Source organism: Stegodyphus dumicola, chromosome 2, assembly GCF_044657685.1.
Source record: "Stegodyphus dumicola isolate Sdum_Otavi_A_Nest chromosome 2, ASM4465768v1".
NCBI lineage: Eukaryota > Metazoa > Arthropoda > Arachnida > Araneae > Eresidae > Stegodyphus > Stegodyphus dumicola.
The window spans coordinates 15,762,968-15,790,376 of NC_140769.1; the positions used below are offsets into that span (position 1 = coordinate 15,762,968).

Consider the following 27,409-nt stretch of genomic DNA (forward strand, 5'->3'; position numbering starts at 1 on the left):
CAGTAAGGAAAGCATTCTAAAAATTAAACAAACAACTTTCACTCGTTTCATTTGAAATGCAAACGAAGAAACTATTGTTTAAATGAGAAGGAAAGGTGCTTTCCAGTTAAAAAAGCCGAAAGCATTTAAATCAAAGCACTGTTTTTAATATGACGTACAGAAATAAATGTTAAAAAATATACTGTTTTCGTATGACATTTGCGAGGGTGTAGAAACATTGAATAGGGGATTCCCTCCAGCCGTAAATGAACTTCAGATATTAAACTCATGTGTTTTTTGTTGTGTCAGATAGAAATGTAGGACCATAATTAAATACAATCTTCGAAACCCATCATCGTGATTTTCGCCTAACTCGCGTTAATTTCTTTTTCCTGTAGAAATTAGAACAGTTTGTTACCTCGTTATGGGCAAGTTCTAGTTGCCTTTGTTGGTAAGTTTACCGGAATCTGTAAAATAACCAAACGCCGGTTGTTAAATATAGGCTCGGAGAATGACGGAAAAAAGTTGGTGTTAAAAGGAATATTTGGCGGTTTATCTCTCAGGGCTGGCTAAAGTGCCAATATTTCTTACAATTGACAGTCAATCAAACATTCATTTTCCGTTACTGATAATTTATAAATGTAGAAGATTTGTAAATGAGCAGTCTTAACGAAGGCATGTGACAGTTAAAGGTAAATCTTTAAAGTTAAGTAAATCTTTAAAATTCTATTTCGTCGCTTTTGAGAGGTAACTGCCCTTAGCAACGTTCTACAATTCTAGCGTTAAAGCTTTTCTGAGGTGATATTGTTAATTTACTGATAAAATATTGGATACGTTTTCATAATTTCAAAGCGTCCACCAGCGGCCGAGCGGTAACGTCGCTGAACACTGGTAGTTCGGTCCGAGGTTCGAATCCCGCGAACGGGTTGGCTGCATGGGTGTTTTCGTGGTTTTCCCCATGTGTAACGTGTATACGAGTCAGTTTTCCTTAGAAAGCCCTTCACAAAGGCATCCCTCCCTTAAGGCAGATAGCTCTCGAATGCTTTGCCGTAATCTAATAAACAAAACCATAATTTCAAAGCAACGAATTAAATATTAATTAATATAAACGATTAATTAATATAAATTAATATAAACGAATTAAATATTAATTAATATTAATATATTAGTTAAAAATATTTCAAGCTATAAAAACCAATTTATTTTGGTTCTGATAGCAGTGCATTAGTCAAAAGGTATTTACGTTTTCTAGAACTCCTCTAATTCTAATTACGTTATAAAAAGGGAAACAAACTACATTGTATGCAGTTTCAATAAAACTTATTTCAAGTTTCCAAAAACAAAATTGCATACATGCATATAAAAAGAGGAAACGGTGCATCTCTCAAATAAGATTATCAGAGTTATAAATAACTGCATATGCATACCTATCATTTCCTTAAATTACAATTTTAAAATAGGGAAAAAAGTCATCTCTACTTATAACTTTTATTTCTTAGTTCTTATTCGGACTATACTTTTATTGTGGAGGGGGAAAGAAATTTCTTAAAGCATTCGTGAAATAAATTGTGGAAACTTTCACTGTTCAAGTATTTATACTAATAATTGTACAAACAACTTTGCGGTACTTTCTGATTATCCGCATCCCTTGGCGACTTTGGAGAGCATTTCTGAACCGTGACCACTCATTTATTGCCAAACTAATACGCCAAAGGCATCAAAGCCATTTTGATAATGGCTGTGCGCTAAGAATTCCACGAAAAAGCAATCAATTAGCAAAATTAAGAAAGCAAGTAATAAAACACGTATCTTTTTCGAGAAATCCTGTTATTTTTTGCACTATTATTGTTATGTGCATAACGATCTGTTTTCATTCAATAAAACATCGGAAAATTGAGCAGTTTGGCATAATCCACAACTCGGCAATGCAAATTCGACAATTATAAATAAATTGAATTACAATTAACCAGATACAGCTCTCTTCAAACCAATCGACCCCCATTTTAAAAATTTCTATTTTTCACATTGCATTTCAATAAAACATGTCTTATAAAAGTATAACATGTCTAAATGCGAATGCTTGTACTCTCGATTGTTGGGCAAAATGCCATATTTCTGCAAATAAGCAAGGTTTTTTCATTAACCCGCGGACTTTACACTTCCATCACGATTCGTTATGAAAAAAGCAAATATAATCAATGCAAAAGAAACACTAAGCTGAAAAATGACGAATGAATTTCTAAAGTACAAATTTCCTGAAGAGACATGGGCTACTTGCGTACGTGGGTTGCCACATAAACACTTTTGGGCGACATCTTGGGCTGCCAAATTAGTATTTTGGGGAATATATTGCATTGCCTCGTGAATACTTTTCGCGACTTTTCGGTGGGGATGCGAATAATCAGAAAGTATCAGTTTCGCCTTCAAAATCAATAAATATTAATTTTTAGTTGAAATTTATATGTACAAACCAATCGAATTTTATAAATGCCTTTAATGCAGTTATTTTAATCACAACTGCCACTTAAAACAACGGTATTTTACATATTAAGCGAATTGCACGTATGCAAATTTCTTCATATTGCTATTGCTCGTTATCAAAAGCGGATCATTCAGAATCGTAACTGTTTGTAGGCATTAAAGAGTAATTTTATGTAATTTGTGAAAACGAATTTTTTTCATATTCCAAAAATGCAGCAAAATTTAGGGTAATTTAAAGTTTAACCATTTAGCTGACATTTTAAAATGAGGCAAGTTCACAGATTACTTTTGCGGGATTTTCTAATAGAACGTAGCATAAAAATAATTTAAATGTAAAAATAATGTAGCATTTATAATAGAAATTTTAACAAAAGGGAAAATCCGAAATCTGGGGATTCCTATCATCGAGGGATAACATGCAAATTTAACATGACGATCTTTTAACAGCTTCAAAATTATGAAGAATAAAAATACGAGTGAATTTCATAATGCAAAACTGATTTCGGATAATTATGCAAATTAATTATTTTTGTTCTTTTGTGCTTATTTTCTGACACTGGAAGACACGATAAAACGACCAAAATTCGAAATATAAACTTTAATCGAACTAATTATTCTGGTATGAAGTATAGAATTTTATTTGTTTCAGTTTTTGCGTCAGGTACCGATGAATTATCCGAATCTCTTCAATTCGAACCAGAAGCTGACAACCAGAGAATAGAAAACAAAGTATTCGAACAAAGTGTAATCGAAGACTTTGACAGCGACGATGACGACGACTGCAGTTATCATGACACTCACGAAGATGCTACTGATTCCTCTGAGCACAGCCCCCTCAAGGATCCCACTTCCGGGAAGCGGAAAGGGGGAATCCGGTCCTGTCCGGGAACTCCAGATACTCACCACCCCGTGGAGACTAGCATGTTTAGTCAGTATCGGGAGAGAAAGGGATCTCTGGGAAGTGTCTGCAGAAGCACCCTACCAACTATAGGCAGCGTGCCACGCCTAGACTTCCCGTAAGTTGTGATTTTTATTGAAAGGTAGTCAGTCATATGTTTGGAGAAAAATGCGCAAAAGTTTTAAAATAATGCAGAGGTTTACAATAATATAAATTTAATATTTGAATGTAAAAGGCAGTCTGACTTTGTTAGAAAAACGTGTCAATGTAAAATTTAAAAGTACGCAAAATGCTTATAAATAATTAAAAATTCAAATTGCAATCAGAGTTAATTTTTATAAATTTGCAGTAGTAGTTTCGAAGGAATATATTCCATATTTTGTACAAATTGGCAGGCTATGAACATCAGAAATGCAGACACACACACATGTATGCATTTTTGCATTATTTAGACATGAATAACTAATTATGAGACACTAAATTACGTAAGTACATTGAAATTTCTTTTACTGCTATGTATAACAACATTTTATAGAAAGATATATAAGCATTTTGTAATAGAGCAAAATATACAGGTGCAGGTAGAAGTGGGCGTGACACCAGAAGTTCATCATTTTTCGTTTATGTATAGCTCCGCCGTGCTAACTGTGTATTTCCATCGCAGGTTTGATGAAGAGCATCCCAGGGTATCGTTTGAGGGTCTCTCACCCTACTAACAGGTTCTTGAGAAAACGTTCTGCTTGCCGTGTGTTTTGAATCCCTCCTTCCCGCACAGACACTATACGCTTACGAACATCCATGCCCTCATCGGACTTCGAATCTGGACCCATCGGTACGGCAGTTAGCGTCACTAATCACTCTACCAGCTGGTGACGAGCAAAATACACAGGGTGATGTACAGTTATGTAAATTCTTAACGCATTAGTCTCTTTCCTGAGTATTGGCCTCACCAATGGCCAAGAGGTTAAGACGCTGATTTGGGTTCAACAGCAGGCAATTGTTCTGACTGCAGAGTTGCTTTTTTTGGGGGGGGGTTCTCTATGTATAATGTGGATATGAGCCAGTTTCTCTCAGAAAGGACCTCCACGAATGCCTCTCATCTTATGCAGATAGCCTATGAAGTTTTCCCGTGCTCAAATAACTTAACCTAATCTTTTTTTGGAATAGATACTCTTCGAGGGTTGGAATCACTTCATGGGTTGGAACAGTTTTGTGATAATATAATAACTATGCACTATTATTCAATCTGCCGCTCACGCGGCACACTTCAAACCCTTGGCTTTTTTAAAATAAGCTGTTTCTTCTTATTGATGCAAGCAAGCGCATAGTAACTGGAAGTGCCTTTAACTGGGAACACATTTGCCTGCTATTGAACCCAAATCAGCGTCTTAACCACTTGAATTACTTTACTCATTTATTAATTACTTACTTGAATTATTTTATCACTTGAATTATTTTACTCCCCTGTAGAATTACTTTACTCATTACTTTGAAAATAACCTAATACTTACTCTTATATATAAGGCAGGTTCCTAATTTTAAAATTTTTCAAAATGCTAGGAAAATATGCAACAACAACAACAACAGTTAATTTATTACCTTCTTTACAAAAACGAAACGTAGTTTGTAAAGAATCAATCGAAATGACATCAAACGAAAGAGCAGATGTGATGAGTGCGTCACACGTAACCACAATTGGTTCTAAATCTTATTGTTAACGACAGTTTCAGGATAGACTGATTAATTCCTCAGTACTTTTCATTGTTTTCACCTTAATCTAAAAATTTGTCTAGCTCTAAAATCTAACCTTTAAAAATCTTTAGTCTCTTCTTAATAAAGGACGCTATCCATGAATATTTGTGTACCTTGGAAACGGCCTCTTATGGGATAAATGTGGACACGTTTCACTAAATGTCACATGTCTGCGTGAGGCCACTACTCATGAAAGAGACTAATGCGTTAAGAATTTACATAACTGTACATCACCCTATGTATTTTGCTCGTCACCAGCTAGTAGGATGATTAGTGACGCTAACTGCCATACCGATGGGTTCAGATTCGAATTCCGAAGAGGGCATGAATGTTCGTAAGCGTATAGTGTCTGTGCCGTAAGGAGGGACTCAAAACACATGGCAAGCCGAACGTCTCCAGATTTGCTCTGGTCTGATGTTTTTTCCCGAATCACAGGTTGCTGACTATAACCCACTAGCGACTGCATTAACAATGCGCTGCACTAAGAAGACAGACTTCACAGTAAATTAAAGCTATTTGTGAACCGCGTGTGGCCGTTTTACAGAATGTTCATTCTAATCTCTTACTAAAGTTCTTCACGCTAAATTTCATATGTAATTTGAATAAATGTAATGAATTTATTATTCATATTGTTGTCTTTAAGTTTCTTTTCTGAAATCAATGGCCAAATGACAGTTTATCTACTTCTTTAGAAACACGTAACAATCCTACAGAGATTTAAAAACGAAGCATAAAAGCTCAAGGTTATCAATGATTTATTAAGAATTTTAGGACACGCATGGCAAAGATACGAATCCATCTAAGTAAAATCTTAGCAGACATCATTACTTACGAGCCATCTTTAAATTAAATGTGATTGTTATTAGCTTTTATAGTATATTTCTTTTTGTTTCCAAAATAACTTTCGTCAAATAAAGGTTTTAAACAGTGTCAATGTAATTTAGGTATTATTTCTTTAAAGTAACTAATCTAAGATGTATATTTTCGATCGCGAGCACTTAACGGACAGCTGTTGACCGACAGGGCAGTCTTAGATGACACGTCCATTTCGCCGACGACACTTTTAGCAGATGGCACATTTATTTGACAAAACATGAATTTAAGTAAAAGCGTGCAATAATGTTTTAGTAATGTTTGTCCATATTATCCCAAGTATTGTATTATGTCAAGTATTAGCAAGTATTATGTACACTATTATGTCAAGTACTGATGTCAACTGAACACAAGTATTATGTCAAATATTATGTACAGCTTTAGAGTATGGTAGACGTGCCGCTAAAGCGATTCACAATCGTATAAAAATGGTGCCCACGTCCCCCGTCACTCACTTCATATTTATCCTTCAAAAGGCCGTTTCTAAGGTACATATCTTGAAGGCTTATACAAAAATACCCCATTTTTGTCTTCATTTAATGCTAGATAAGTAGTAAATTTAAAAATTTATAACTTTTAAGTTGCTTCTGTGCCTAATTTTTAAATTTAATTCGGTACATTATTATCCTGTTTTGATCGTGAAAGCTGGGGATCACCGAACGAGGAAAGTTGCCGGAGATTCAAGTTAAAATGTCTGCAATCGTTCCTGCAGAATTCTGAGAGAACTGATTCCTCTTTATTAAATAAACAATTATTACACTTCGTTTTTGCGCTTCGTAAAAAGGCTCGATTTAGACTACTTTGTTAGGCCCTCCGATTTTTAGCGAAAGCCCTGTTTAAAGCGTTAAGATTACAAACTTTCCGCGAGTAAATGTTCCAGTCTGTTACTGTTTTATCGGCCATTTTCAGCTGACCATATCGCGTTCACTAATGCATTTTATTTTTATGGTAGGAGCTCATTACTTTGAAAATAACCTAATGCTTACTCTTCTGTATAAGTCAGGTTCCTAATTTTAAAATTTTTCAAAATGCTAGGAAAAGATGTAACAACAACAACAATAGTTAATTTATTACCTTCTTTACAAAAACGAAACGTAGTTTGTAAAGAATCAATCGAAACGACATCAAACGAAAGAGCAGATGTGATGAGTGCCTCGGTGCGTCACACGTAACCACAATTGGTTCTAAATCTTATTGTTAGCGACAGTTTTACGATAGACTGATTAATCCCTCAGTACTTTTCATTGTTTTCATCTTAATCTAAAAATTTGTCTAGCTCTAAAATCTGTCCTTTAAAAATCTCTAGTCTCTTTTTAACAAAAGACACTATCCATGAACCTTTTTATACCTTGGAAAAGGCCTCTTATGGGATAAATATGGACACGCTTCACTAAATGTCACATGTTTGCGTCTAAATGTAAACGTGCTGTCAGCTAAATATCATGGATTCCTTATATATCTTATGGTTTGAAAATGCTTACTTTTGAATAATATTATCAAAACAATCACGTATTACTAATAAAAGTAATTTTCAAAAGATTAATCTAATATTTTCGGTGTCCAATGTGTATAAAAACAAAGTATAAAATACTCTGAGTATAATTACGTAGCATTTAATTTCACACAAGAACTACTATAAGTATACTGTAATGGTAGGTAACTAGAAAGCTTCTGTTCTGATATAAGAATAACTGCCTACAGTATATTTTTAGAGATATTCTTTTTTCCCTTATTCTTGTACATTTTTAATTGCTTTATTTATTATATAGGTACGAAGATGACATACTGCCCGAGGAAGACGAGCAGCGACACTTTTCTGGTTCTACGCAATCTCTTTCTGTTCCCCGGTTTCAAGTACCGCCACCTCACAGGCATCGGTACCGCAATCACAGCTGCAGTACCACTCGCAGAGATCGGTCGTCTTCAGAACTGTGCCTGCACGCTGCTTCACCTGCCATATCAAAGGTACCACTGAAAATATTCAGAGTTTTCATGTTTGGCTGTTTTGAACACCGTATTTCCTCGCCTATTTTCCACCTTCGAGTATTGCCCCCAACCTTTCAAGGCCAGGGTCCGAAATTAAAAAAAAAAATATTTGCATAATTTTCCATTTCCTCTATTACATATATTTTATTTCCACTCGAAAGCTAGTTTATTGTTAAATTGTAGTCATTTGATTATTTTTATTTGGTATAATCAATTCGTAGTTGTATTTTCGTACTAGCCTTTCATCCATTTTGCTTTCCTTTGCTTTATTATTTAAAAAGTATATTATGGAGACTTTTAGTGAAGCTACCTAGACCTGGCAGATGTTTTCGCACTAAAGAGTCGTTCACACTGGGGTTTATCTGAGCTAAGGGAGTCAGTTCCATGTGTCGACTAGCTCCGCTATGCCTGCATTTCAAACTTTTCAACTTGTTTCCCTATGGGGGAAAAATGTTTTTTGGAGATGGGTCGGCTACGTCAGTTGTCTCCGTCAGCTCAGATAAACCCCAGTGTGAACGGTATTTTAAGAAACTTTCCAAACATGTGATTTCACCTTACTTCCATTATTTATGTTTCAGCCATTATCTAATGTTATTATGTTCTAACATTTAGAATCCGTTCTTTTGTTCTCTTCCCTTCTCTTTCATTCTTCCTATGTCGCTCTTTGAAACTGAAGTCAACACTCATTCATGTGAAGTACCACAGGAGTTTATAAAGGAACTTATTCGTCTGGCTCAGTTACCGTCAAATGGTGACTCAAAAATCTATTGGATACTGTAATGTCAATACTAATACGTATTCTTACTGAAAATTTCGTTTTAAAGAATTAATAGTATGGATTGGTGCCAGTAGTTTATTCCCGACTTCTCTTACTGTAACCGTATAAGGTATTTCTCCCGCCTTCTTAGCATGCCTTCGTGGTGTAGCGGTCAGCACCCTCGACGCGTATTCGAGAGGTCCGTGGTTCGAGTCTCGGCAAGGGCATTCCTTATTTTTCAATCTCCTGCTTCAAAAAAAAAAAAAAGTTTCTACGGCGTCTGAACTAAAAAGTGGTGAATGATGATTCTTCACCACCAGGATTAGTCGAATAGGTCTCCTAAAACCAAGTCACCCTTTAAAAGGAAGAGTCTATAATGTATTTCTCCCGCCTTTTTGGTGTAGTGGTCAGCACGCTCGACGCGTATTCGAGAGGTCTGTGGTTCGAGTCCCGGCGAGTGCGTTGCTCATTTTTCATCTCTCCTACTTCAAAGAAACCTAACGTCTCTACAACCCTGCTTCGTAAATTAAATGACTCGGATATAATTTTCTTCTCCCGTGTTTAGGACGATGAAAATAGTTTTAAAAAGGAGAAGGAAAATTCGCGAGGAAGTATGGCAGTTTAATTAATGAAAAATAAGGAATCAAAGTATCTTGTAGATAGACGATTGGAAGATTGTTTGGATTTCTTGGTAAGATCTTGTAGGTTATGCACAGAATAGTATTCCCCTCAATTTAGCTTTCATCTGTAAAACTTTAAATTACATGTTACAAAAAAAGGATTGCTTGTCTTTTCAAGACATTTTCAAAAGTTTCAGTTAGATCAAAATTCTTATATTTTCTTAAAATACAACAAATAAAATGAGGAGAAAATTTGCTACTTTCTGTTTATTCGCACACCCTTTAGCCAAGCTAATGTGCGAAATACAATAGCCATTTTGTAAATGAAGGTGCATAAAGCATTCCATGAAAGAGAAAATTTAATAAGCAAGAAAATTTAATCATAAAATACTTAACTTCCTCCACTTCCTTTTTTCTGTTATCTTCTCTTCCTTATTCATCTTACATATTTGGGATTTTATTAATATGGTTAACCTTGACCTCAAAAATATGCAAACCATTGCTACAAATTAACGAGCATAAAAGGTCCATCAAATTCCGTTCGTATTGATTTTGTGTTAAAGGAGGCTGAAGAATTGGCAAACTTATCTGGCGCTTAGCCAGAGCTATGCCAATATATAACTCTAAATTCTGCTAGAGTAGTTTTTAATGTAGTTTTATTTTTCTGCTCGATTGATTAGAAAATTTACTCGGATCTAAAGCTTGATAAGCGTATTCTTTAAAAGTTTGGTTTCTATCTTGAGTTTAAAATGTATTCTTAATTTATTTATAATGCTTTCATAGAACTTTTCCAAGCTTCCGTGCAATGCAAATGATAAAAATGGTATTTCGTTATAGGATTAAATTTGGATATCATAATTCGTTTTCAGAACTGAATCTGTCTGTTGTGGATTAACAAACTAGGAAATCTGAAAGCAATAGATGCACTGCTTTAAAAATATTTGTTTCTTAATTTTGAATCAGATTGATTTAAATAATAAAAATGTATTTTAATTCTTCATCTACCTAATTACAAATATTTAATATTTTCATAGAAAGATGTTATATACTTATTATTTATTTCGTATTTTGTAAAACTTTAGTGAATTTTTGATTAACAAACTCAAAGATTTGAAAGCGAGCAGTGGCAATACTGTGCGGAATAAAACATTTTTAACTTCAGTGCGCGAGACTATCTACCGGAATTTCTAAAGATATGTTGTTTTTAAATATTTTGTGATTATGCTGTCGAATTGAATTTTATCTGTCGTAAGCGCAAGAACGTGATATTTAATAAAGTTAATAATAAAATAAAGTATTAAAAATAAAAAGCCAAAAATGTTTTCTAAGCCATCTTACTAAGGAAACTGAATATTGATAGGATGAACTGAGAGAAGACTGGGACAAAATGTTTCCAGCACTTAACACTGCATCGGGAATTCTAAACATGTACTGCTTTTAAAATTTTGGGGATTTTGCTGCTGACTTAAGCGCGAAGAAAACGATTGTAGAGACATTAGGTATTTTTTTGGAAGCAGGGGAGATAAAAAATGAGCAACGCCTTCTCGGGAATCGAACCGAAGACCTCTGGAATACGCACCCAGCATGCAGACCACCACACCATGAAGGCGGGAGAAATTCCTTATAAGATTATAGAGACATTAGGTTAATTGGAAAAACCGGAGAGATGAAAAATTAACAACCGCCTTCGCCGGGAATCGAACCACGGACCTCTGGAATACCGGCCCAGCGTGCAGAACCACTACACCATGAAGGCATGCTTGGAAAGCGGGAGAGATACCTTATATACTCCCCGTTTTAAAGGGCGACTAGGGTTTTTCAGAGAACCTATTGCCAAATCCTGGGTGTGGAGAATCTTCATCCAACACCCTTTTAGTTCGGGCGCCACTGTAGAGACATTAGGTTAATTGGAAAAGCCGGAGAGATGAAAAATTAGCAACCGCCTTCGCCGAGAATCGAACCACGGACCTCCGGAATACCGACACAGTGTGCAGAACCACTACACCACGAAGGCACACTTATAAAGTGGGAGAGATACCTTATAAGATGATTACTAATAAAGCTAAAAATATTTTTAAATGGTTTAGCAGGAGTAGACTGGGAGACTAAGAACTCAGTGAGAGCGTAGGAAACCTAAACAAACGCTTTGGGGCCACCGTTAAAATCTGAAATCTTTCAGAATTTTTTAATATTTTCTAATTCAGTTATGGTTTCTGTCGTATGAGGGAACAAGTTTGTAATATCGTTTAGAGGCTGAATCCTGTCGTATAAGTGATATGTGTATTTTTTTTTTTTTTTTTTTTTTTCTTTTCTTTTCAAATTTCCAGCATGATTCAAATTTTTAGTTTTCTACACCCGAAACGTTAAGAGGGAGGGTGGAATTCATATGTTCTAGAAACTGATGACTTAGGCTTATAAACTATGATGGGTTTTATTAAATAAGGCAAGCTATGAGACTTTCCAATAACAATCTCTTCGTAACTTTCTCGAGTAAGTATGTAAATAAAGCAGGTTTTGCAGTCACCCACCCGCAGTGCCCTACAAGGCTTATAAAGTGACTTGCTTCTGCAGCCTTTGCAGCTTCAGATTGACAAAACAAAGTATGTGTTATCGGTAAAGTATGAAATCCGGCATTTTAACCTAGGATGCTTGCATGTTCAGTGTTGAGCCAAAAGCTCTCGTCGGACTGCGCATTTGGGCGATCTAGCGGTAACCAGTTAGTAAGACGACGAAAGGTGTCTGCTGCTAATATTAACTTTTATTCTGATGGACATTGTACTAAAATGTACTTTATATACCTCATATTATATATGTATTTTTTCTATCTCATGATGATGATGCACTTTATGTAGCTTGATCTTGTACTCAATAGTGCCAAATAATAGGCATTTGGAGACCCAGAATATCTTTATGCCTCAGACATTGCATCTTACTTCTGAGTAACAGATAAAAGGTGAATTGATGAAAGTAATTTCTATAATGTGGCTGTCACATCATTTACTGCTTTCCTAGGTGCATCGAAGATATTGTTCACAGAATCTAGTCGTGCCAACAGGGGAGTGCTGCCTGCGACGCGTAGCCTCTTTGACTCTCGACAAAGCGACGATCGAGAAACATGTAGACAGACCGAAGTTTCTGCCGCAGGAGCTGGATTTCAGCCTCTACGAGAAATTTCAAGGTAATCAACTCTTATTATCATGCTTTGGAGTTCAATTTATTTGTGCGTAAGTTTCCTAGCGGAAAACATTTTCTAACTTGCTGATTGGTTATTATCTTAATACATCTCTCGTGTGCTGGGAATGAAATCAAAATACGACATGTAGTCCAAATAAAACTTGCGCAAACATTGCATTTTTGTTTCAGATGATATTTTAAGGTTTTAAAAGTTGCTTTGGTGCTTGCTCTTCATTTATACGAAAAGATAAAAATAAAAAAGATAAACCGGTATATCAAACATCATATTATAACATACTGGAAGAAAACAGTACGTTTACGTCAGTGTACACGAATTTTAGTTGATCCTTGTTTCTTAAAAACAAAATATTTGAAATTTGCCTCAATATTAAGAACCAGTCTTGGCAAAAGTTTAACATTTGTCGATAACTAAATCGGAAGAAACTTGGACTCCTTTTTCAGTCTGAAATTACTGAGTTATCCTGCACAACGAGGTTTATAACTTTCCTATGCCATCTTCTTCATTCCTTCGAATGTAGTGTTTATTACATGTACAGCTTGATTAGCCACTTCTACGGATATTGCATCAAATAAACGCACCGTAAGTGATTTAAGATTTAATATTTAAATAATAGCATTAAAAAGCAAAGCTTGTATTTTTTTCTTTATAAGATAAAACAGGCCAAACAATATTCCCTAGATATATAGAGACATGAAATTGATATTTTCCAGGGACAAAACGTACTTTCGTAATCAGCTTATTTGGATTGTAGTATAAATTTTCTAAATATTAGTAATATATTTCTTAGATTAATTGTTTCAACAAACAAAAAATAGAATGGAATGAGATATTTTAAAAGCATTTTGTTGGAAACATTACTTTGAAAACAATAATTTAGTGCAGGAGCACGTGCTATTTACGCTGAACAACAGACTACTGTCTCCTTACACTATCTATCCAGATTAATAAAGCCTTATTTAGACCAACGGGCCGTTCTGGTGTCAAAGTACACTTGTCGTCTGGTGGAACTGACATCACAAACTCTGCCAACGGTTGTCGCAATTTATGCCAGTACCTAAGGCATATTTATGGTACAGCATTTATATTCAATAATTACATAGCTGTTATATGATTCTGATTTGATTGCAATCTTGGTCAAATTGAATATTTTTTGCCTACAGCTGCATAGAAATCACTAAATATTTTACAGTTCTGAATGTAGATTACATAGACAACAATTCATATAATCTGTGCACATGTACACTGCGAGAAAAAGGGACAGTTCTATATCTCCCGTTCTATTGGGTCGATTGACGAAATTCAAATTGCGTTTTTCATGTCTCGAAAGCGCGACTTAAGATATACCTTAGATTTATGAATAGCATTATTCTAATGTAGGTATTTTGACACAAATCGGACCTTTTTCTGAAATGGCATGCGAATTTTGTTTCCATATTTCGATTTTACGACTCAAATTATAGGTAAATATTAAATTTTTAAAATTTGGTGCGAAATCTACGGAGAAATTCAAAAATTTATCTTGGCGCATTTTTTCAGCTTTCGCCGAGAATAATTCACTTGGCGAACTTCTTAATTCATAGCAATCTATTTTCGTTCCCTCTTTTCTTTGTGCATGAGCGGGAAAAAAAAAGTGCATCGTTCATACTTTGAAATAATTTTAACGAAGTGCGTAAAGCACGTCTGGCGTTATTATCGCTCATAACGAATATGCCAAACTTCAAAACGCTCCAAAATGTAAATTCACTACTTTAAAATGATGGTAAAAATTTTATAGGTTATAACTCAAAATGTTTTTCGAAAAATTTATAAAAATTATTTTTAAATAAATCACTAAAAAATAGGCGAAATCATTTTAAAGAGCTAAAATTTTAGGGCTAATTTTTGAAAAACTATTCCTACATTTTTTTACAAAACTTGGCACTTTGGCATAATTTGAGTCGTAAAATTGAAATATGAAAAAATAGCGGCATGTCATTTCAGAGGAAATCTGATTTTGTGTCAAAATACCTGTGTTAGAACAACATTAGATATAAATCTAATACATATCCTAAGTTGCGCTTTCGAGACATGAAAACCGAAAGCTGAATTTCGTCAATCGGCCCCGTAGAACGGGAAATACAGAACTGCCCCATTTTTTATTTTTTTTTTTCGCTTCGCAGTGTACATGATATGCATTCGGTGTTTATAATCGGATTACACTGATACTTAATTTATATTATTTAAGTACAATGGTTACCATACGAATACTAACGCCTAAATACTGACACTTTTTGGGCCAGGTGGAACAGGTAAATTGTGAACTATCATTCAGTTATTGAATGGTTAATAAACCTGGACAATGCGATTCATGTAATTTGTTTCCGTATGCGGTGGGTACACACAATGGTTATAAAATGATTACTCTGGTACTTCAAGTATACAATATATGCATACAAATGTTTCAATAGTGTTCCACTATTATTTAAATATAGGCATGCATTTTTTTCACTTACACAGTTGTTATAAGAGGATTACATTGTTGCAATTTTTGCTTAGATTGTAATCACACAGTTTCTACATTGATGCTAGAATTGTATATTTTATACACAAATTTGTTGCATCATAGCATTAATGCTTAAATAAAATATTAACCAGTTAACTGTGTTTGACGATTATACTCGTCATGGAGAAGCGGCACCATTTTGTGTATTGATGAGTATACTCGTCATGCATATATTATGTTAATGAAATGGAAAGATAAGTGGGAGGTTTATTTAGTAAGTACATTGTCATTATGTACAGTAAGTACTGTACATAATGACAATGTAATTGAAACAGAGAAATGAAAAACAATAACAAAGAAACTGGAGCTAGTGATTGATGATAATAAAAAGTCGGTGGAGTGGATAGGGGCGATGGAATTATCATAGCGTACTCCACAGAAGAAAACGGCTCAAAAAGTGCTACAAAAAGATATTTTTCCATTTCTTAGACATTATGTGTCTGAATGCATTCATATTATATAAAAAAAGGGAACATGATAGCGTATCAACCTTTTGCTCAAATTTATTGAAAACACTTTTGCGAAGTATCCAATTGAAAGGAATAAATCGACACAAATTCGGCCATTTAGACCTAATATAAGCCAATTAGGCGGAAATCGTGTTCCGGATTATATACACGGAACATCGAAAAAAAAAAAAAAAAAAAAAAACAATCCTAAGCGAAGGTGTTCGCATTGCTACAAACGTAAGATCAGGATGGAATCGCGTTACTGGTGTTCGATTTGCAAAATCCCATTGTGTATGGTACCCTGTTTTGCTGAATATCACTCCACGGCGGGAATTTAAATTCTTACTTTTATATGTATAATATTTATTTCAATTTATTGCGTTTTTAGTTTAATATGTATGTAATATATGCTTATGTTAACCAAATAGGTAAATATTAGTAATACAATTTTCAATTTTATAAAATAAACCCTCTCTCTTAAACGAGGGCGCCACAGTTAACTGGTTAAGCTAATGCCTAAGTGATATACTTACACCGCTCGCATTGCACATTGTATGTATTCAGTCCCTATAACATATTACTGCTTAAAGAATGTTTACCTATTTGGGCCAGTGGGGCATTCAACCTGGACATTGCATTCGCTATAACTGCATGTTCGTCGCACTTGGCCACAATCAGTAAGTACGCTTAGTTTTTTTAAATGCATATTCACATGCTCGTCATATTGGGGTTACAACTATGCTATAGGCTGAACTATTAGAATCACCCAATCACACACTTTTTGAAAACAAGAATGCTGCTTTGAGAGATCTTTAGCCAACACGCGATGTTGGAGCATATATTTCTTCAGAAAATTGCTTGAAGAGTATTGTTTTGTAATATAAAACCTCCCAAGCTTTGATAATACAATCAAAAGGATCATAATTCCCAATATCGTATACAAATTGTGTAATATAGAACATATAACTTGCACACTATTGTGTAACTCTGTTTTATAATATTCAGATAGGTACGACGATTTAATGACTTCTAAATGACTTGACGTCGTTAAATTTCTAACTAATAAGCACATACATCTGGAACAGATCTCCAAGTGTAAAATATTTAAATCAAATGGAAGAGAAACATTGCCATGGGAAATTTAAAATTAAGAAAAAAAGGGAATCTTTGTTTGGAGATATTCCGAATAATTCAAAAGCTATCAAACACAGATCCATCTCCTTCACTAGCGAAAAAACGTTTTGCAAAGTAAGAGAAGCAACGACCACTTTTATACAAAAAGCAATAAGCACAGGAGAACAAACGTAGCCCCAGTTATAGATAAAAAAAAAACCTTTTTGAAGCGTTGAAAAGCCACACTATTAGAAACTGAAAGTATCTGGAAGAACTAGCTGGGACTCTGGAGATTAATACGAGTCCCAATCCTATATTTAAAACAGTGTGTATTAGTTTTGAAATGGGAATTTTCGTCGAATCACTATAAATGCGTCGTTTCATTTCTCATTCGAGTCTATTGCCATTCTGCAAAATGCAAAATAAGATAGTTATCTTTCAAATTTAATCTGTCTTTTGTGGATTCACAAAGTAAGTTACTTGAAAGCAGCAGATGCAGTTCTTAAAAATGTTAGTTTCTTATTTTTGAATCGGATTTCTTTAAATAATAAAAATGCATTTAATTCATATCTGCGTACTCATTATTTTCATAGAATGACATTATATTTTTTATTTTCTATTTCCTATTTTGTAAACCTTTAATGAATTTTTGATTAACAAACTCAACGATTTGTGAGTGTGCAGTGGCAACACGGTGCGGGAGCCTGTCTACGGGAAATTTTAAAGATATGCCATTTTTTAATATTTTTTCATTTTGCTGCTGAATTGAATTTTACGTGGCGTGTTTAATAAATAAAGGTAACACTCAAAACGTTAATAATAAAAAGACAAAACAAAATTGTAAGCCATCTTACTAAGAAACTGAACATTGTTATGATGAACTGAAGAAAAAACTGATCATTTACTGCTTTCTGTTTGCTGAACATTGATATAATGAACCGAAGAAAAACCTGAACATTAACTACTATTTACCTACTAACCATTGATATGATGAACTGAAGAAAAACTGAACATTTTTAACATTATATCTACTGAATACTAATATGATGAACTGGAGTAAAAACTGAAGAACTGCTATAGCAACAGAGAAACTGTATGTCAGTACTTTTTTAACATTGTATCGGGAATTCTAAACATACGCTGCTATTCTGCTTTTAAAATATTTTTGATTTTGTTGTTGAGCTGTATATGGCGTAAAGGCGAACAAAACGATGCTCAATAATAAAGCTAAAAAGACAGAAAAAAGGAAGAAGAAGCAGAAGGGTTGACAACAGACCCCTTTTGGGTGACCGTTAGAATTTGAAACTTTTTATATTTTTTAATTAAGTTCTTAAGTATTAAAAGTTGTATTAAAGATTAAGCTCTGTTTACTTATTTTTCGTTTAATGTTTTTATTTTTAGGTCAGATGTTAGTGAATTGGTTTTGCTCGGCCTTTCCTGAAGATCACCATCTAAGCCGTCAAGAGTTGAGGCTAATGGCCGCTCAGTTCAGCACCAATTTGCTTTACGCCGGGGTTCTACGTCCTCTAGACCCAGAGAACAATGATGGACTCTTTAGGGCAAGTACCAGGCTAATAATTGGTTTGGAAATGAAAAACATTGTTGAGGAAATAGATTTATTTGCACGTGCATTGATTTTTGATGGTATTGCTAAATTCGAATATTTTATTGAAACTCTGCATATGATAAAACAAACGAAAAACAAGCTAAGTACTCATAAATATCACATTATGCCGATCACTCCGAATTCCTTTTCATCGAGATGATTCATTGCAAAATTAACTTATATTAGCAAATTTACTCCGCTTACGTCGATACCCTGAAAACTTACTTTCTTTGCGCCTGTTCCATTGCAAATTTACTACTTTTACGTTACGTAGATTCCTCTGCAAGTAAATTCTCTTACCAAGATTTCTCTACGAATTTACTTAAATCGCGCCGATTTACTACATAATTTACTCATGTTATGCAAATTGAATGGTAAGTTATTCACGCCACGCCTATTCCTGTTGCTTGATATTGGTTGCTTCATTTACGTCTAAGAATTTGGAAGTGAAAAGACCTGCGATGAAATTAATTTTTAATTCTTTGGTAAAATGTTATGTTTATATTCAATATATACATTGCAAATATCATATGGCTCTTTCTGTTACACGAAAATACTTTTAGAATGTAGTTACAAAAATTCTCTAACCGTTGCCATAATTGATTTCGTAAGCATGCATGAATTATCTTCAGTTATATATATTTCATTGCATTCTTTTTGCAAAGTATAGTCTTTGTAAAATTCTATAAAAATAACATTGGATTAAACATGATAAAGAAGTTGCTGTTACTGGTGAGATTGAAAAATTATTTAATTTAAGTTTTAAAAATGTGTAATTATCTGACTTATTTTAAAAACAAATTTAATATTTTTTCATTCTACATAATATATTTATCTGGCATTATTCAGAATTCAAAGATTGTTTTTGTTATATTTGAAAGCTTTATACGGGTACGCTGTCAAATTTATGCACGTATTGAAAGTTATGCATTTAATTACATATTTACATAAAACCAGGCGGTTTATCTGAAATATCTCAATTTTTAAAGAGAACGTATATCATACTAATTTTAAGATTTCTTTTGCATCGTACTTTATTTTATTCTTTAATGCTTCTCGATACTGTGCATTGATAAATTTATCTTTGATTTTACCATATTTGAGTTTTTCAGCTTCATCGAAATTAGGCTATTAGTGGCCATGGGAAAAAGTCTCTGAACGTCGTTAGTGTGACCTGAATTCAATCTCGGTTCTAAACTGGCTGGTTGTTTGCATGTTTTGTTTGTGTAGTGTAATGTAAGTACGTGCCAGTTTTCCTTTAGAAATTTCTCACGAAAGTATCATACCTCGTATAGATAGCCCTCGTGTGCCTTGCTACAATCCAAATAATTCACCTACTTTGATTAAAAAAAGTAGATTGGGTGTATCTTCTTAATAAGGTTTTACCCTGAACTTCAACTTTTGTACATCGGTTCCTGCCTGCGGTTTACATTTGTCGAATACTTTTACCATCGAACAAATACAAATAGAATAGTCTTTCCCACTTCCTTTACTAAAACGTTTCACTGGCAAATGCGATTCACAAATCACCAGCAAACTGACAGTGTCTGCATGCGACGCACAGATATTTTATCACCATTTTGCGTGGAACACTTTTATGACTCCTTTAACACTGCTGTAATTCGAAGCAGGATTCGGTTGCGATTACGACATTCTCGTGAATGGACTCTTCCATGGAATTGCGTCGCTTCCGATTTCCTGGAAAGAGAGGTGAATAGTGTTTAGCTTGCTATCGATCGCCTAGAAGCCCGAGAGAGAATGACGGTGTCGTTACCTAGGCAACGGGACGACGCCTGTTTTAGGCCATCTCTTCGCTCTTTCTTTTTACTGTGCTGTGTAGGGCAAGTCTGTATCTGCCAGGTGGACTGTTTTCTTGTATGTTTTCTTCTCCAGACTGTGACGTCAGAATGAAATTCATGTCGTCTTTTTGGAAGTTGGTTTAGTTCCATTTTATAATGGGATTTACTATGGTTTGGAAGGGGAAAATATTTATGCAAAATGTGGGAAGTGCGAAGTTTTTCATTAACAGGCAAATCGATAAAATGTCGCAAGGCACGTGTATGAAACAGTAATATATTCCTTTAGAGCTTTTCAGTTTTAAATGCATCAACGAGGCTTTTGGAAATATTTTTAACATTTTTCTACTTCACAGGTTACAACATTTTAAGTACAGGACCTAATTTACGTAAGGGAAAAAAAAAGCACATGTTCCCAATTACATCAAATCCCCCTCTGATTTTAAATCATGCATAATTTTATTTTATATTCTAGGTTTTTAAAAATATAAAATTAGAAACAGGACCAAAAATTCAAACTTTTAGTTTTCATTTCATTTTTAGGTTCAGATACTATATTCTTGTCTTTGGACTCTCTAACCCGGCGAACGGGCTCTCTGTGTGAGAATGTTCGCTGTGTTTTACGCATGTGTACCCTAAATAAGAGACAGAAAAGTCTTATTAGGAAGCTCTCCTTCATTTATGAAAGTACTATTCTTGTATTTTGCCGTAAATAGAACCAATCAAATTTTAATTCTAATAATTTTTTTGGGCGAGCGATACCCTTTAGTGAAGCTTCTACAGGGGCAGAAACTATTCAGCATTACTGTCGTTGATTATTACATTAATGAAGAATTTAATTGCATTAATTCTATGTTAACTTTGCAAATTAATTAAGATCTCTAATAAAATTAATAAGAATTGTTAACATTCTCACAGAATAAATTCTGAAGCACTGATTACTGAGAAGGAACATAATATATTCGTACAATTCTTAACCGATTTACTCAGCTAACGTTGAAATGGACTCCACTGCTCCGCGCAGCCCTTGTAGAAGGCTGCTCAGCCTTTTGGAAGCATTCGAGAATATCGTATTTAAGGCTTAAAAATCCGTTTTGCAAAAACTTCCCAAAAGTAGCCAAGCTAGCGGAAATGTTCCAACTACTGACAATTCGGTGATAATTTCTGTCGCCAAGGCCAGTTACGAGAAATGTTTGACTGTATCTGGAATTCTAACTGAAGTGACTCGTATTTTTACAATTTAACTGTTCTATCCAGAATCGAAAAATCTACAAATCTCTACAAACATGAAATAAATATTTATAAATAAAATACGTAACCACAATTTCAGTCAAACCAAATTACGCGCTAAAATTTTCACTCAAAATGTGCCAAATAAATAAAAATAATGCATAACGCCATAAAAAACACAAAATAAGGATTTAATAATTTCAAACTTTTAAGTACATTGTTGCGTGCGTAGGATTACGTAATGTATTAATGAACGCAGAACCGATGAGAGCTTGATGAAATTTATTTCATCAAGCTCTCAACTGTGAAGTGTCTCTTTTGATGAAATTTATTTCATCAAAAGAGACACTTTACAGTTCTGGAACGTTCCACAAAAATACTCTTGCAGCTGTTTTTAGTTTCGGAAAGCATAAGTGTCACACTTCTGACAAATAAGAACGTTAAACACAACGCAATGCAAAGCGTATCTTAAGAACGAAGCTCAAACGGAGATATCCTAATACTCCGAAGTTGACGCTGAAATGAACAACCGAGATCTGATGTCCTCTCCGGGCTTATATAGTTTCCCCCCTTGCCGCTAATAAATTTCTAGACCTTCCATTTCTCGAAATTGCTGGAAGGCAAATACGATTATAGTTGCATATAAGGAGCGGATGCGGTTACATTTACATATCAAGATCAATTAGTTATATGAGGACCGGACCGAAACGTCGCCCAGTTTGGAGGCTTTTGGCGATTTCTCACCAAATTCGGAGACAAAAGTCACCACTGCCAGCTTAGTTTTGAGTTACTCGTTTTTGAGTTATGCGAGATGCGTATATACGCACAGACGCCACGAAAATTTCTCTTCAGAATTCAATCTAAATCAGTTTTATTATTTTTTGGAGGGAGAAGAGCCTTTTATTCTGTCCTTACGTACAAATGTCATGCAAAAACATCGTTAAATTGCACTTGATAGCGGTCGAAATGGATATTGTCGTTGAAATATGCTGCTTGAAAATTTTCGCGATTACAATACTTCCATTTTACTTCGTACAAGGAAGTAAGAAGTAACACAGTTTCACATATTTCACTAAAATTATTTACATATATTCAAAATTCGTAACAATATTTACAATAATATAACGAATTAAAACAATGCAAAAACATTAAAAATGTATCCTTTTTGTTCAGTAATTTTAAATGAAAAAATACTTAATAAGTAGTTTAATTAATTATTTTATATAATTGATTCCGATTGCTTATGTCTATCACGCTGAATAAAAAGGCAAGGAAAAACCACTAATAGAGATTTTTGCCCGGAACCCTCAGATTTGTCTTCTATTCTTTTTGTGAGTCAAGAGAAAGAGATTGAAGTACTAAAGAACGAATTTCGTTGAGCTAGTTAAAATTAGAATACAATTTTCAAGGAAATACTGAGAGTTGTATGCATTATTCACTTGAAAATTTATTCTTCTTTGAAATGAGGTCGAAACAGAAGCAAAAATCAGTCATATTTTAACATGAAACTCTTTTCAATAAAGGAAAGCAAAAACACAACGGCAAAATGAAGATTCTTCTCTAGATTAAACTTATCTAAAGTACAGGTCAAATTTTCAATGGTATTTTTCTGTTACAACACGCCCTTTCTGTGTTGTTTTTTCTTAAACTGTCGGCAGATATTTGTGATTATATATAGATACTGTCTCCAGAACACCCGCGAAAATCGCTCTTTTGAGCGTGCAAAAATATGTTTTAACAAGATCTGTTTCAAAAATATTAATTATAGGATGATATGATACATACGTGCAGAATATCAATGGAATTATTCTTTCTATTTAAAGTGATCATGTAAGTAGTAATTAGTTGAGTGAAGCGAATGTTATTTTTATGCGGAAATACCGTTTGAAACTGTGTGGAAAACTGCACACATCCTCCATTACGTAAAAGTATCATTTGCTTTTTTTTCTTTCCAAACAGCCAGATCAAATGTACCAGTGGTCAAAACTAGAGCCATCGTCTCCTCCTTCAGCCTATACCACACCTGGTCGCCTGTCCCCCAGTGCTTGGCCTCCCAAGACTCCGATGTCCCCTGCTTATTCCGAACGGGATTTGAAAGAAGTCATTTCTGAGTTGTATGATCAACGTGTACAGGTAAATTTGAAATTTCCCTGACTATTTTACATGTTATTGTATGAAACTTCGGACTAAGAAAGCAATACATAAAGAATGGAAAGATTTAGGAAGTCGAAATTTGGAAGAATGTGTTTCATATCTCGACTTCCTAAATCTCTGTGTGTGTAGGCCAGGTACTACTGTATTTTCCACACGGATTCCCGACCCTAGTTTTACAGCTCTAGCTTCTGAAAATTAAAAAAAATATATTCACATAATTTTCCCCTTCTTCTGTTGTACATAAGATTTCCTTCTGAGGGCTAGTTTATTGGTAACTTGTATTCTCTTGATTATTTAAATTTTTATTCAGTGTATTTAATTCGCATTTGAATTTTTTAGTTAGCATTTAATCCATTTTATTTTCCATTACATTTATTATTTTAAACGTATTTTGTGCAGATTCTTCGTTAAGATATCTGAACATTGCAGGTGATCTCGCACTTACCGAAACTTTCCAAATATGTGATTTCCCTTACTTGTTTTATTTACGTTCCAGCTCGTTGCAGTCTTATCTACTGTTGGGTGTTCGATCTTTTGAAGACCAGGTCTTTTGTTCGCCCCCTTCTTTTTCGTTCCTTCTATGTTTCTTCTGGAATTGTGGTCAAGACTCTTACATGTGAGATACCTTTGGGGCTTTGCAATGCAATTGAGCCGGACACGTCACTCAGTTACCGTCCGCTATTACAATGTTAATATTACTATGTATGCCGCCCAGTCAGGTGGTCAGGGAAGCGGACTGTGATGCCGAAGGGCCTGGGTTCGAATTCCTGAGAAGGCATGATTGTAACTGTCCGTCCCTTCATAGGAAAGGCGATGGTAACCCACCTATTAGGTGCCTCCGTAATAAAGAGACCACCACATCCGGCCTTGTATAGATTAATTGACTAGGTTACATTTTTAATTGTTCACAATCTGCCACTGGAAAAAAATATATTACTATGCATTCTTAATTGGAATGTATATTTCTTTTAAAGAAGTAAGACAAGATGTTTCATATTGAAAGGACAAAAAGAAAGAATAACTGTGAATACTGTAATTGTTTAATTTTGATAAATCAAATTTACAGGGAAATTATATAGTTATCCAATTTTCTGTAGATGTAATATGCGTGCCCGTTCGGTGACACAGGAAATATCTATGAGGTACTCCAGTTCCTGAAACGAGGGTGATACAATATCTTTTGTTGTTCTGATGCTTCCATCTAAAATTATCTGTTTTTGATAGGCAGTGAAAGCATGTTTTAACGAGTTACGATTATGAAGATCACATTGAAGATCAATGTAAAATTTATTCCAACAGTAATTTTCTGAACAATTTCACAGTTAACGTTAGTTGCTATATGTTATGTTACCTATGGTTTTTATAACTACCAGTTATAATTATGATAAACATTTTTGCGTACATACCTAAAACTATCCTGATTAAATTCATAATCTAAAAAACTGATTCAGCAAAAGAATTAATTCATTCAAATTAATGAATTACCTGTCATTCATTCAAGGACATTACAAAGCTCTGACATTCAATGTGTAACCTTTAATAATGTTATGGCTATTTTAATAAGATTTTGATGAAAATATCGCAAGCGAAAATTCTGGAAAAACTGGCTAATCTAAAAATTTATTAAATTTCGGACAAAAAATAAAATGTGTGAAGAAAATAATGCAGAAAATTTTCCACTGTTTACGTTAACTCGTTACCCGTAATGAATAAACGGACGACAACTGCCCATTATCAGCTCAGTTTACTTACAAAATTAAAAGATTTATTGTTATATTAAGTCATGAAGACTCAAATATTTAAGGCATGAAGGATGTCAGATTTATGTCATGAGTGTTATATCTAAATCATGAAATAATTAGAGGCAACGTCTATCTTTTATTCCATTTTATCACTTTACAAAATTCACTGCATGTTTTTAGGAATTTGATATTTTGCAGAAATTATAAAATACAAAGATTTGGCGTAATAATTATACAAACATCGAATTAAAAACAATTAAGACTTGTTCATTTAGTTCGACCTGTTTTTATTTTCTTTAGTCTGAATCATTTGAATTTCTTTGGAAATTTCAGAAAGATCATGAGAAAAGTTCTGTCTTCCATCTCAAGCCGTCTCATCGAATTGGTGAATACGAGGAAAAAGTCGCTCGGTAAGTGCTTGAAAAGTTCATTACTATACTCCCTATAGTAATGAACTATACTCCCATAGTGTAGAATATAATAATTATATGAACTATTGAATTTTCAGAACTATAATCATATATATTTCATTTACTATATTTTATTCTTCAGATAATTTTTAATAGATGTTTATTGAGTTCTTTATTTTTGGTTTCCTTCTAACTGCGAAATAACTGTAATACACATAAGTGTTGAATGCCATGTATAATGCAGACAGCTATAAACCTTGAAAATAATATATTTTAAAAATGTCCTATTGGTTGGACTCATTGTTCGAGACGATGAGGGAAGGCTTCCATTGTATGTCTCAACATGTCCTGTAAAATAGCCTGTACTTCCCGTTTTTGCAGTCTTTAGTTTTCATATGCAAAGGATGTGCAGATATTCTCTTCTTTAGGTAATTCTCATAGAAAATAGTCTGGATCTGTCAAATCCCCGAAATGGGAAGTCGGAAGATTCAGAAATGCCTGTTGAAATAATAATTGTAATTATGCTTAACGTTCTGCATTCTTTTGAAAAGGAATTGTGTCCACTTACTATCTTGTACACAAGCATTGCATCTTCTTTAGTCCGCCACAATACGCGCTGACTGTTTGTGACAGAGCCTGTTTGAATGAAAGCTGCTACCTCCACAATCTGCCACTTTTCCGGTCAACGGCCCATGGTATACTAATTTCCCGACTCTAGCACTGAATGAATCAAACATTCTACCAGAAAGCACATTCCGGTAGAAATTCTAGTCCAGAATATAAGCCAATCTATATATTGGCGGGTGTCTACTAGTTTTGGCGTCTGAGCGTGGGGACTGTTTTAACAAGGAAGTATCTGAAATTTTAAACACGACAGAATTTGTAATTCCTCTGACTTTTCAGTGCATTTCAGACTTTTACGGGATCCACCAGCAACCAGGTGGCAAAAATCCAAAAATCGCTCAATATTGATAGCATTTCGATCTTGGGCTCAAATTTTAGGAAAAGTACTGACAGCACGGGAGTTTTCATGTATTTTCACATAATGCATAATGTGAATTTAAGCCAGTTTCATTTAAAAATATCCTCTTCGAGTGCATACCTTCCCTTACCAGATAACCTTCGCTTTGCCATGATCTAAATTCAAACATTGATTGATTTAGTTGTAAGCATTTTAACCCTCCGAGCGTATCGTACGTATCGTACAGAAGCAAATTCTACCCAAAAACAGACGCAAAACATTGATGATAACAATACATTTCATTTTTAAACACCATTGTTTAGACTTCTGATGTTGTTCCAAGAGGCCTTTATGCTTTACGTCTAATGCATGAAACTGTAAGTAATTACATCATCTATTTTCAATTGGTGGACTTAAAAGTTGTTATGGTAAAGTAAACTTAGCGAAAGCTACATTCGAATTAAAGGGAGATGGCAAAGAATTAAATGTTGGCAGCAGGATGCTTTCTAGATAAATTTAGTCTCATTTAAAAGAGGCTTAATATTTCAAAATTAATTCCCAACAACGTATTTTAAAGTTTGAAAGCAGCATACTTTGCATTACTTTTAAAGATCAATACTTTGCATTACTTTTAAAGATCAATACTTTGCATTACTTTTAAAGATCAATACTTTGCATTACTTTTAAAGATCAATACTTTGCATTACTTTTAAAGATCAATACTTTGCATTACTTTTAAAGATCAATACTTTGCATTACTTTTAAAGATCAATACTTTGCATTACTTTTAAAGATCAATACTTTGCATTACTTTTAAAGATCAATACTTTGCATTACTTTTAAAGATCAATACTTTGCATTACT

The 27,409-nt window shown here is 34.2% G+C and overlaps 1 protein-coding gene across 1 annotated transcript in view; it reads left to right on the forward strand.

Moving 5' to 3' along the window:
* Window positions 1-27,409, forward strand: part of LOC118200302 (uncharacterized) — a 129,410-nt gene that overhangs the window by 58,081 nt on the left and 43,920 nt on the right. Inside the window, exons 8-13 of the mRNA XM_085810462.1 lie at window positions 3,110-3,476; window positions 7,753-7,948; window positions 12,359-12,524; window positions 18,048-18,209; window positions 23,242-23,411; window positions 25,508-25,584. Of these exons, the coding sequence (XP_085666588.1) occupies window positions 3,110-3,476; window positions 7,753-7,948; window positions 12,359-12,524; window positions 18,048-18,209; window positions 23,242-23,411; window positions 25,508-25,584 (1,138 nt within the window). The remainder of the gene's footprint in view (window positions 1-3,109; window positions 3,477-7,752; window positions 7,949-12,358; window positions 12,525-18,047; window positions 18,210-23,241; window positions 23,412-25,507; window positions 25,585-27,409) is intronic.